The sequence below is a fragment of the Phaseolus vulgaris genome, chromosome 5 (assembly GCF_051622355.1).
Source record: "Phaseolus vulgaris cultivar YP4 chromosome 5, ASM5162235v1, whole genome shotgun sequence".
Lineage (NCBI taxonomy): Eukaryota > Viridiplantae > Streptophyta > Magnoliopsida > Fabales > Fabaceae > Phaseolus > Phaseolus vulgaris.
The window spans coordinates 41,128,690-41,141,004 of NC_143502.1; the positions used below are offsets into that span (position 1 = coordinate 41,128,690).

Consider the following 12,315-nt stretch of genomic DNA (forward strand, 5'->3'; position numbering starts at 1 on the left):
TGATACCTGTACAACTTTATAAGAATATCTTCTGCAGTATAATTTTTTTATGATATTTTTTTTAATTTCCTAAAATTAATTCAAATTTGTTGGATTAGGGTTTGCCTTCTAATAGTTGAGTAGAAATAAAAAATAAATAAAGAATCCTTCTTGTGATGTTATTTTCCGTACATAATACAAATTTCAAAATTAAATAAATATAGTGTTTATTGTCGGATGTCATTATAGTTTTTATTATTATTAATAATAGTAATAATTGAAATCAAAATTTATGTTACTCAGTTATGAGACATAAGTCCCTACTACTTATGCTAACTAATAATGATAAATATACACAGTGTTTAAATATAAATGATTAAGTTTTTTTATTTTTTATTTTTTCATAAATGGTTGGTACAAATAAAGTAAGGTGACAAAAATACCAAACCATTTGCGGAGTAGGATATATGTTTCATAAAATTAACTCATTAAGTTAATTAACAACTTGCATAAAAAAAGTTAACTAACAAACATGTTTAATTATGTATTTGGTAGAAAGTAGTTGAAAAGTTAGCTCATAAAATATACCTAAGATAAGAGTTCGATTCTTATAAGTTAACTTTTTAATTAAATTAAAATTAGTTGATAAAATTTACTTGAAAAAAATAATTGATAAATTTAAAAGGATATATTTAGTTATTTAAGCTGAAAAGATATTTGAAATGTTATGTTCTATTTATAGTCCTTTTTTATTTACATTTAACTAGGTTTTTCATTTTAAAAACAATTTCATATCATACATATCTTAAAAAATCAATTTAATTATTTATTTTTAAATGTAATCCATAATTAATGCTGTTAATAATTTTATATAATAATGGTTAAAAATTCTACAAAACTTTACTTGTTACCCTGAAAAGGTTTTCGTATACAAAATTAAATAACAGTTTTTAGCCCCATAATAATGCGTTTTTATTAAACTATATCCTAAAATTCGTAACAATTGATGTTTAGAAATAGTAATTAGTTTTAAACTCCGCTGATATTTTGAATATTTTATATATATATATATATATATATATATATATATATAACTTCTCTAAAAAGAAAAATATTCCATGCATAGTTTTAAATATTGTGGATTTTCGTTAAAGTTTCCAATCATAAATAAAATATACCTAAAAAAAACTGAACACAGTGTGAACAACTAATTGAGCCCTATACCAAAACAATAGATAACTAAGTTTTTTTTTTATATATATATATATAAACGATTATCATGTGGTTAGTGCCCCAAAGATCCTTACACAGATCTTACCTAAATTTGAAAAATAAAAAAATGGCAGAGTTCATTGAAAAAGAAGATAAAGAAGTATAGACTATACATGTTTAAGTCTCGAGAAGATAATCAACGAATCTCACAAGCAACAACTTCAAAATAGCAATGTGATTTTCTAATATAATATTTTTAAATATCATTGACATGTTTCTTTAATTACGGTGGAAAAATCAGATTTATGGTTAGTCATATTTTTCATGAAGGACTGCGTGTGCTGATAATTTGGTTAATTTTAGATTTATTCATAGATAATCTTTTCATTGGTATCATACGCTACCATATAGTCTGTTCTTAGAATTCTTTATGAATAGGTATAGTCTACCAATTTGTTAATATATGAGTTTTGGTCTAGTCCCCCATATTTTTGTATTTATTTTTTATTTTTTAATAATACTTTTTTTATGTGATGATAAATGATTGTTGTTGTTTGAGGTGTCAACATAAACGAGATGTCAAGTTGAATAATGATTTCTAACATAAAAACTTTTATTTTAAAAAAAATTATAAAAATACTAGTTTAAAGTACATCAAATTGTCTAAAATTATTCCAGAGTTAAGTTTTTCATTTAGGCACTCTTTCAATTATTTGAGAAGTTACTCTCTGAACTCTCTAGACAAAAATACATGTCATTATTTTTTTAGTTATTTATACTAATAATATTAATTTTTTATATTATACGGATAACTAAGTTAGATTCAAGTACCATTAATCATGATTTGTAGATTATTTAGTGTACAATTCTTGATAATTGTGTAGTTAAACACCTCTTTCTGATTAGGAGATGTTTATCGCATATGTTGATGATATGTCGAGATATTTCAGAATGTCGAGTTAAATCTTCTAAACATTCGAATAGTACACTACAAGATCTCGACATCTCAAACACTTCAATAATAAAATACATTACCTCATCATCTTGATAGTTAATAGCACACTACAAAATATCATCAGTTATGGACTCAACAATACTCTATGAAATATCTTTATCTCAGTACTCGATAGCACACCATCTGACTAATAATAATATAATATAATAAATATAAAAGAGTGCACCGAAAAGAAAGTTAAAAGTGTATTATGTTAAACCTGGGTTAAAAATGAATTAGAGATTAAATTAAATATTAATTTAATTAGGAAAAAGAAGAAAAGTGAAAAAAGGTATATAGTCTAGAGACAAGCGTGTGATATGATCTGGCCCCACCCCGTAAACGTCCAACCAAAACATACAACGTAGATACATGGAAAGGGCATTTTGGGAAATACGTGCAATGATGCAGGCCTCTCTCTAACTTGGAACCTTCTCTGATTCTGCTCTTCTTTCTTCTTTACAAATTGCTACTTCCAACTTTTGGCTCTTTTTCCTTCCTCACCAAATCCAAATCCTCTCTCTTCTTTCACACTGCCATTGACCTCTTCTCTCTCAGGTACTCTCCTCTCTCGCGCGATTCTCCTTCAATTCTCCTTTTCCCTCAATCATTTCTGTTCCTGATCGTCTCTTATTCCGCCTTCTCTCCTGCGATTCCGCTTCCAATTTCCGTTAATGCGTTGTTTAATTTCGCTTTTTCAATTCACAAGTTTCTTTTCTTACTACCCGCGCCACTTCCGATTTGAAGCTCGTGCTAATTCGCTACCTGCTACTGCCTTTTCCTTTTATCCACCCGTGAATTTTCCCCTCTTTTGAGCTCAGAGACGGAACAGAACTTCAATTTCTCTGCATCCTTCTATTTAATTGACTTCCTTAAACTGTGTTTCAACTTCATAAATTATAGTCTCTCTCTTTCTTTCTTTTAAATTGGCTTAAAGATGGTTATGATTTTGTTTCTTGCTTTATGATTGCACGATTCGGTCGCAGTAAAACGCACTGAATGCTTGTGATTGTTGCTATTATTGTTTTTATTTTTATGTGTTATATTTAAATTTTGAACATGTTAGAGTAGCTCGTCTTATCGGTTGTTGCAGCAGATTGCTTTTAGTATCTACTGCAATGCGTGCACCGGCGTTGCTTGCACAGTGCTTACCTGGATTAGTGCCCCATGATCGTGGAAGTCTCAGCATATCCTCCGTTCCTGAGAAAGATCTTCATCTCCCATCACCAGCCGTGGAGATTCTCCCTTCCAAGGTACAATTCCTGTTTCTAGAATCGGCTATCCTATCACCAGAACCACTCAACTCCCTGAAAAATGTTGTGGTTAAAAAGTGTGGCGCTGATTTAAATTTGTTATGCTTTGCAGGCAGTTCTCCATGACAAGGATAATGGGGAGAATATGGATTATTTTAAGGTACATCTTAGTGTGGTTCGTATTGTAGTATTTGTTTTGTGAAGGATGGCTGAGTCAGATGGCTTGTCTCCTGAATATACAATTCTTTATGGCAGATTGGTGTTATAGAAAAAGGTTTTAGATTTTTGTTGTTGTCTCTTTTGTAATAAATATCAATACAGTGGATGTGAGTTTTATATCTTGACATTGATGTATGGGAGGCATTGGTTTCATAAAGATTTTGCTTCGATAACAGAATTTGTCTGCTAAGTCATACTGAAATAAGATGTTTTGGTTACATTTCATGGTTTATTGTATGCTTTTGAAGTGTTTTCCACGATGGGTTTTCAATCTTTTTTAATAACACCTAATATTTTTCTTTTTCTTGAACACTGTGTCGTTTATTTTTTTTTTAAATTTCCTCGTGGAAATCTTATCTTCAACAAGATTAAGGTAACGTTACAGTTTTATAGTTTCACGCTGATGCTCTCTTAAACCTCTGACAGGGTTTAGTCAGTATTGCTGATATTGTTGGATTCAGTGGCTCGGAGGCAATATCCTTGAAACCTGACGGTATGTAATTGATGTTTTCATGCGAACAAACATTTTCTTCCAATTTCATACCTCCATAAAAGTAACATACTTGAGAATTAATACAGCATACATCCTTATTATGTTATAATAGTTCTTAAACCAAATTATTATTTGGCATGAAAGGAAAGTGACAAATCTTTACGGTTAGCTTATGATCATCTTAAAAAAATTAACCAAGCTCCAAATCCATATTTTATCAGAAAAAAAGATAATGACAAGATTCGTGTTGAGGAAAATGTCTTTTAACAGTTATGCTTTTGCTATATACATGTAATTTATTGTCTCGTGAATATCAAATTTACTCATTTGACTTTGTAGGTTCTCTGAAATCCTGGACTAGTTCCATTGATCTTGTCAGTGTTCTTAAGCATGAGATTCGTGATGGGCAACTGACTTTCAGAGGAAAAAGAGTACTTGAGGTATATTGTGCATGAACATTTTATTGCCTTGATCTTATTCAATTCTTGCACTGCATTCGTCCTGTCCTCACTTTTCAAATGCTCAAAATATTAGCTACATCTATGAAACTTCCTTCTTTTGTTCTTCCTTGATCCCTATTCTTTCAATCATGTTTATTCTATTCCCCCTGGTCCTTTATATAAAAAACAAGTTAGTGTGTTAAAAACACTATAGCTTATTTCTTATAAAAAGGACTAAAGGTAGTTTTGATCATTTTTAATTTACAAATCTCTTTGCTTTCGTGTATTTTGCAGCTCAGTTGCAACTATGGACTGCCTGGAATTTTCGCTTGCTTGAAGGTATGCAGTTTTGGGTTGGGGTATCCCTTGATCTTTTTGCTGGTTCATTTGTCACTAGTCTATTATGTATAAGCTGGAAATAATACATTAGGTAGATGTTTTCCTACAGCAAATTGATGGACACGAACGGAAATTTAAATTGTGCAGGCAGTGGTTATTTGTCATTTGATTGCTTGAATTACACTGTCTTCTTGGTGTGATTGCCAAGAGTTTCAATTTTTTTGGGATAATATTACATACAGACAATCAAGTAAATAGCAATACGAGAAACTTGTAGTGTTTTGGGGAGAATAATTAGCAACGAGTAACAGTTTTACCTCATTCAAAGAAATACACTCTTTGGAAATAACTTGATTTCTCCTCTATTTGGTTCTTTATTTAACAGGGGGCTTCTGTGGTGCATTTTCAAGATCAGAGTGCAGAAACTATAAGATGCACAACTATACCAAATGTCCTTGCTAATCTCAAGCAAGCCCGTGATAGGCAGAGTCGACAGCCTGAATCTCCTCTTACTCCTTCAAGACAGACTCTGGCACCATCGGTTAACTTTTATGCTGGGGACTGGGAAGAATTACCAACCGTGCTGTCTATTGTGAAAAGTGATGGATATGAAGTTATGCCTGGAATGAGTTTGAGTTTTTCTGAGGAAGATTTTATGGAAGGATGTAGTAGCCAAGATGGTAGCATCATTGGCCATGAATCTTACTCAAGACGGTCTAGGAAGCTCTCAGGAAGTCGAGCATGGGAAAGAGGCAGTGAGGCGGATCAAGGAGAGGGTGGCTATGATGTTATCTTAATGACAGAGATTCCATACTCCATTACCTCTTTGAAGAAGCTGTATGCACTTATTAAGAAGGTTTGTTTTCCTATGCTTGGTTGTCTATACTTACTGAAAATCTTGTATATGCTTTCCTTACTCTGTTGTTTTGGTAAACATCGCACATGTGGCATATGTTTATTAGACAAGTGGCTGATCATGATGTGCTTGGATATAAGTTGTGTCTTCCACCCTCATTTGTTGATTGATTTATTTTTAGCCTTGGGCAGTAGCAGCGTATTTATAATGATGCAGTTGTAACTATGCCTCTGCCCTGATTTTCAAAGTTTCTCCTTTTCTATTTTAACCGAATTATTAATATTAAATCGAGTTTCAAATTGTAACCGCGTAACTTTAATTCCTCTTCCTTATTTTCCTTTTGATATCAGTGCTTGAGGCCCCCATATGGTGTGGTATATCTAGCTCCTACCAAGAGGCACTATGTTGGATTCAGTAATGGAGTACGACAACTAAGAAGTCTGATAGACGAGGAGGGCGTTTTTGGAGCACATTTAGTCAAGGATTTGGCTGACAGGGATATCTGGAAGTTCTTTCACAAGTAAACCATAATTCGAAAACCAGATACTTCCTTGGCAGACATACGTTAAAAATTCTAATGAAACCATACATTTTATAATGTGAATCACAGGCATTCTTTTGTTTTTTAAATCTATAATTTCTCCATTTTTCTTATAGTTTATGTGATCAATAATGGAGGTCCTAATTTGAATGATCAGTTTATGTGATCATCAGCGTGAAACTGCCTCATTAATTCGCACATTTATCCTCGAGATTTCTTTGATTAATCCTCGACATTAATCGACCACCAGGTTTGAAAACGAATACAGTAATTTTAAAGATCTTCATTAAACAAATGTTTATTAATCCATGTATGCTAAATAATCCTATACATGAAAAGAAGGAAGCAAAATTTCAAAAAATATTAACAGGTATCCTAAAGGTACTGGTTAAAGAACTAAAAGTAAGATTTGTTTTATTAAAAAATATTAATATATATTTATGGTGACGAAACTTAATATTAGAGGGAAGGAATAACTTTAGCGATAGAAGCGAGTCACAGCGATGGGTAAGTAAAAAAGTGTGTGATGACATTGAAGGTTGCATTGAGAATATTGAAATACTATTTCCTCTAATTGTTTTAGCAAGAACCAATCAACTAATTTATAATAATTAAAAATAAATAAATTTAATGAAATGCCAAAAGAAAGGAATCACATTCAGATGAAACGTCAAACAGGCTTTTAAATTGGGCTAATAAAAGCAAGCCCATAAGAAGAAGGGTCTTGAAGCAAAAGTTAAAACCCCAATCTAAATTGAGGGTGCGTGGGAGAAAGTAAAGCGAAGTGAAGAAGAGTATCGAAGGATGGAATCTGGGAGTGTTGTTGAAGGCGAAGAGGAGGAGCTGAAACGCGTGCCGCTCAGGGAGAGGCCGGAGTGGTCAGATGTTACTCCACTTCCGCAAAACGACGGCCCCAACCCCGTCGTTCCGATCCAGTACACGCAAGACTTCGCCGAAGTTATGGATTACTTTCGCGCCGTTTACCTCGCCGATGAACGCTCCCCTCGCGCCCTCGCTCTCACCGCCGAAGCTATCCAATTCAACTCCGGCAATTACACTGTACGTCTATCTAGCTCTCTCTCTCTCTCGATATCACAACCTAAATAATTCGAATCGCGTTTCAATTTTCCTCTGCTGTAAATCTTCATTACTCATTCCTCACTAATATGTGTGTCGTATAATCATATTTGAAGTTAATGCTTCCGATTGCATTTTGCGTATGACGATTGAACTGATTTGTCTGTGTTTATTTTTTGCAGGTGTGGCATTTCCGGCGGTTGTTACTTGAGTCGCTTAAAGTTGACTTGCAGAGTGAACTGGAGTTTGTGGAGCGTATGGCAGCTGGAAATTCCAAAAATTATCAGATGTGGTGAGACGCTCTGCTCTGCTCTGCTCTTTGTTCGTTACTTTGCCGCTACTTCATTATTGCGATTGGCAATCCTGTTAGCTTGTTCAACAACTGTTGTAAGATTAGAAAATAACGTCGAATCAAAATTTTCACGTAAACTAAAATCTACTTGCAATTACTGTTTCCGTAAGATTGGTTGTTTGACTTCTCCCGAACCTTATAAGGATTTTGTTAGTAGTTAGGAATCACATAAGTATTTATTTGTCTTTTCATATAAGTAAATTTTGTCGTAGACTTTGCTTTGATAAACTTCTTTATGTAAGAGAAGAAAATAAGAAGGTAGAACTTCTTCATAAGCTTAAATCAACTTGTGCACTTTAGTTTTGATAAGTTAAAGTAAATAAGAGTGCTACTAAAGTTAGGGTATAAGTTGATTTTAGTTCACACGAGAAGCACAATTCATTTTATCTTCTTATTTTCTTAAATGCCTATAAAGAAGTTTATTTAAAAAAGGGTTTATACTGTGAAAATTATGAACTGTGGTGTCTTTGAAGCAGGTGCTTTGAAATGCTTCTTTTGTTCATAATAATTAGCCATTCCAGTTGCACAAAATCATTTTTACCATGATTCTTCTGTATGCTATGTTTGGTATTTGGCAGTCGTGAATTGAAGTGCTTCTGAGTATAACTTCTTTTTGTACATACATCATCATATTGATCTTCATGCCAGATGTTTTGTAGGCATCATAGAAGATGGGTTGCTGAGAAGTTAGGACCTGAAGCTAGAAAGGATGAGCTGGAGTTCACCAAAAAGATACTCTCTAATGACGCCAAACATTACCATTCATGGTCGCATAGACAGGTTTGTTTCTCTTATTGTCACCACAAATCTAAATGCTCACAATTTTAGCTTTTGTATCTTTGTCTGAGGCGTGGTTTAATTATTGAAACCCTTCTTTTGTTGCGTGGACAGTGGGTTCTTCAAGCACTTGGAGGATGGGAAGATGAGCTTAATTATTGCTCAGAACTTCTTGAACAAGACATTTTTAATAATTCTGCTTGGAATCAGGTATGCAACTATGTTACCTGTTATCTTTAGTCTGAACAGGACCATGTCATAAATACTCATCATGGATTTGCTTGATTGTTACCTAACTAATTGAGGTCAGACGCCTTCTCTCACACGTCCTCGTACCCCTAATCTTACATTTCTAATTTTTAATAATTACAATTGAAAAATAAGTATCTTCCTTGTATTTTGTCAAAGTTCCGTATCAACTCTAATTTAAGCTAATGAGAGTCGTTATTCTCTTATAGGCTTTTTACAAACTTTAGATCTCTAATAGTAAATTGATTTGAGGATCAATCTCTTCAATATAATTTAGCTAGTAAGAATTCAATGCAATGCCCAGGTATTTTATAAAAATGTAAGAAATTAAATTAAAATATTTTGGAAAATTAAATTAATTGACATATTATTTCAATGGCAAATATCTAATAAGCATAGATTTTTTTTTTTAATTTCTAAAATCTCTAAACTCTTCTAATTAACAAAAAAATATTTTAGTGATGATTCACAAACATATTGTTATATTTACTGTTGATTGAAGAAATTTAAGTGTTGATTAATAGAATTATGGAAAGTAAAAATCTTCTTTATTCGAGTAACTAATAACACATGTTACTAGAAATTCATGGTTTTATCTGAATAAAGATTTGCATGTAAAATGTTGTTTAAGAAGAAAGGGTTGCATATGATGAGGTTTCCTCAGAAGGAAGGGTATGATTTAACTTCTTCAGAAAAAAGAATGAGGTCTCAAATTTAATATATGGGTGTGAATCAACTAAATTCTGCAATAAGAACTGTTAAAAAAGAAAGATTTGCCACATGTTGTGCTTGACACCTTCTTGTCTTCTTACCCTGCCTAATTAATTAACGAAGAAGTAAAATCATTGAGTAATATAATATGCTCAGGGGTAAAATTATTAATGTTCATGAAAAATCCATTTTACTTTTAAAAAGTTTTCTTCCTTTTTTTTTTTCTTACTTTAGAAAGTTAACATTTAATAATTTTTACAGAGATATTTTGTCATAACAAGGTCTCCTTTCTTGGGGGGGCTAAAAGCTATGAGAGAGTCTGAAGTGCTTTACACCATTGAAGCCATTATATCCCACCCTGAAAATGAAAGCTCGTGGAGATATCTACGAGGACTTTATAAAGGTGAAACCACTTCATGGGTAAATGATCCACAAGTTTCTTCTGTGTGTTTAAAGATTTTGAGAACTAAGAGCAACTACTTGTTTGCTCTTGGCACTGTTTTGGATCTTATATGCTTTGGTTATGAACCAAATGAAGACATGAGAAATGCCATTGACGGTGTAAATGCAGTAGATATGGATAAACAGGATTTAGATGATAATGGGAGAGGGGAACATCAAAATTTAAATATAGCACGAAATATTTGTTCTATCCTAGAACACGTTGATCCTATTAGAACCAACTATTGGATTTGGCGCAAGAGCAGGCTTCCTCTGTCAGCCTAGTACCAAAGTTATTTAAGGACAGCTCTATGTCATGTGTAATTTTTATCTGAGTTCGTTGGAAGTGATGCCTCATGTTGTTTCTTTCAGTGCACATTTATTTACTTTTCTCATGTCATTACTGTCATTTTGAGTGTATGGATTGAAAGGCAAATATAGTTTAGTCTCTGCACAATAACAAATTTAAGTCTTTTCCTTTGCTTTTCAAATTGGATCCATAAATCATCCCTAGCTTATCTATATATAAATTTAGTGAAGGATCTTTGTATTGTTAGATTAACATTGCGCAATTCAACAAAGAAAATTTTGTACAAAACGAGGAAAGCAGCAGAGCCTGCCAGAGATTACCTCTGATTTGAAAAAACCAACTAATCAGTCGGATCTTATGAACTGATAGGTAGTGTTAACTTTTTTTATGATATACATGTGATCTTAGAAATTTTGTTGAAGACATAACATATATATAAAATGGATAATTGTAATATATTTTTCGTTTGAGTTCTTGATAAGGATATACAAATATGCATCAATAAAAATCAAGTTATACAAATATTACAAATATTGATATCGTTTCTACCATTTTTTTACTTTACTTTTACCCCCCTATTATTTAATCACGATTGAAGATCTTTCATCTTTTTTCATCTGTTTTACTATTCTTCTTTTTTCATTCGTTTTTAAGTGAATATAAGATTATTCCAATATGACAAACATAGAATGGAGATTTTAATTGTTATAAGAAATAAAAACTATAAATGATACATGAAGTGAGTATTTCTAAATAGTATAATGAATATAAATTTAAACTATACAACTATATATAAATTAAGAATACTTTTTTTATTAAAAATACTTTTGAAATCATCATAGTATATGAATAATATTTGTTAACAAAAAAATATCAAGTTTGCTTTCAAATAATCCTAAGATGCAGGGACAAGATACATGTATCATTAGGGTAAGTTTGGTGATTTTTCTTTTTTAAATTACCGAAATGGAAAGAATTTAAAATATTTATAAAAATGTACAAATGGTGGTTTCGAACTTATGATTTCACTTTTTAATTAAAAAACTGAAAACTTATTTGTTAATGCGATTTCATATTAGTTTTTTTTTTTAAAATAAAAGTAGAATTGTATGAACAAAGTATGCTTTATAGTAGATTTTTTTTTTATTTTAGTTTTAAACAGAAATCGTATTTAGCCTTTCTCTTCTCTGTTTTTGGTCTCTTAACCTGTGGCAGTTGAAAAACTTCACTTTTAAATTATTATCACCTTCTTTCTGTTTCACCCAATCACGTGACTCCCACAAATTTCACAATAAAAGTTACCATCAATCAATTTATTTGTATACTTTATTTAAAAGATAATTATTTATCTCAAATCATATTATTATATATCTTTTTCTCTATCCATAATTTTTTTAAAATCGAGTGTTTACAAAATTAATTTTTTAAATTTTAAGTATTTTCTATTACTTGCACAAGTTCTATTACATATATTAAATTGAGATGCATATTAAAAAATAATATTTATTAAGTTTTTTCTATTATCTGTAAAAAATATAGACTCTTACAATAAAAAATTAGCTGAGAAATCAAAGAAAAAAAGTCTAAAAATATTTTTAAAATGAATTAAAAGAACTAATCTAATAATAAAAAGAAATATTCTAAACAAAAACCAATACATTTTTAAGGTTTACTTTTAGAAAAAGGGGCATTCCGAGAATTGAACTCGGGACCTCTCGCACCCTAAGCGAGAATCATACCACTAGACCAAATGCCCATATGTTTATAGGCTTGTATATAATAATTAATACTATAGTTTAATTAATCATTCTTATATATAAAACGAAATTTTATTGTTTTACAAGATACCCATAAAAAGTTATTAATTATAATTAGATTTAGGATCTAAACAGCATAATATATCTTGCATGGTTTATGGTAAAGGTGAAGATGTGAAGTAAAATTAGTTTAAGATACAGGAAACACTATCCTTTTATAGACAGCTTATAAGGGAATTATGATTAATGTTTTACAAAAACAATGTGTCCATTCTTCTTTAAGTTGATCTCAAAAAACAACATCTAATAAATCAA

General features: G+C 31.4%; 2 protein-coding genes and 1 non-coding gene across 7 annotated transcripts; 2 read left to right on the forward strand and 1 right to left on the reverse strand.

The window, feature by feature from the left end:
- Window positions 1-2,573: 2,573 nt before the first annotated feature.
- Window positions 2,574-6,415, forward strand: LOC137835784 (S-adenosyl-L-methionine-dependent methyltransferases superfamily protein). 4 transcript variants are annotated; one of them, XM_068644441.2, is made up of 8 exons: window positions 2,574-2,743; window positions 3,282-3,438; window positions 3,551-3,598; window positions 4,084-4,150; window positions 4,490-4,590; window positions 4,885-4,929; window positions 5,315-5,785; window positions 6,136-6,415. In XM_068644441.2, exons 2-8 carry the CDS (start codon window positions 3,304-3,306, stop codon window positions 6,307-6,309), a joined length of 1,041 nt encoding a protein of 346 aa, XP_068500542.2. In that variant the 5' UTR covers window positions 2,574-2,743; window positions 3,282-3,303; the 3' UTR covers window positions 6,310-6,415. The 4 variants fall into 4 exon arrangements, with proteins under 4 accessions (XP_068500542.2, XP_068500544.2, XP_068500543.2 ...); XM_068644443.2 differs by having other exon boundaries at window positions 2,614-2,743; window positions 3,257-3,438; XM_068644442.2 differs by having other exon boundaries at window positions 2,618-2,743; window positions 3,279-3,438.
- A 594-nt stretch (window positions 6,416-7,009) lies between these two features.
- FTA (farnesyltransferase A) lies at window positions 7,010-10,424 on the forward strand. Of its 2 annotated transcripts, none has more exons than XM_068644440.2 (5): window positions 7,010-7,385; window positions 7,586-7,695; window positions 8,415-8,535; window positions 8,647-8,742; window positions 9,754-10,424. In XM_068644440.2, the coding sequence occupies exons 1-5, from the start codon at window positions 7,131-7,133 to the stop codon at window positions 10,216-10,218; spliced, it is 1,047 nt and encodes a 348-aa protein (XP_068500541.2). In that variant the 5' UTR covers window positions 7,010-7,130; the 3' UTR covers window positions 10,219-10,424. The 2 variants fall into 2 exon arrangements, with proteins under 2 accessions (XP_068500541.2, XP_090158349.1); XM_090302223.1 differs by having other exon boundaries at window positions 7,038-7,385; window positions 8,404-8,535.
- A 1,503-nt stretch (window positions 10,425-11,927) lies between these two features.
- Window positions 11,928-11,999, reverse strand: TRNAP-AGG (transfer RNA proline (anticodon AGG)). Its single transcript has one exon. It is a non-coding gene; the product is annotated as a tRNA-Pro (tRNA).
- Between the last annotated feature and the right edge of the window lie 316 nt (window positions 12,000-12,315).

Coding starts and splice junctions, on each gene's coding strand:
- LOC137835784 (XM_068644441.2), top strand. CDS start 3,304: ATGCGTGCACCGGCGTTGCTTGCACAGTGCTTACCTGGATTAGTGCCC. Junction 3,599..4,083: donor AGAATATGGATTATTTTAAG/GTACATCTTAGT, acceptor AACCTCTGACAG/GGTTTAGTCAGTATTGCTGA. Junction 5,786..6,135: donor TGTATGCACTTATTAAGAAG/GTTTGTTTTCCT, acceptor TTTTGATATCAG/TGCTTGAGGCCCCCATATGG.
- FTA (XM_068644440.2), top strand. CDS start 7,131: ATGGAATCTGGGAGTGTTGTTGAAGGCGAAGAGGAGGAGCTGAAACGC. Junction 7,386..7,585: donor TCAACTCCGGCAATTACACT/GTACGTCTATCT, acceptor TATTTTTTGCAG/GTGTGGCATTTCCGGCGGTT. Junction 7,696..8,414: donor TCCAAAAATTATCAGATGTG/GTGAGACGCTCT, acceptor GATGTTTTGTAG/GCATCATAGAAGATGGGTTG.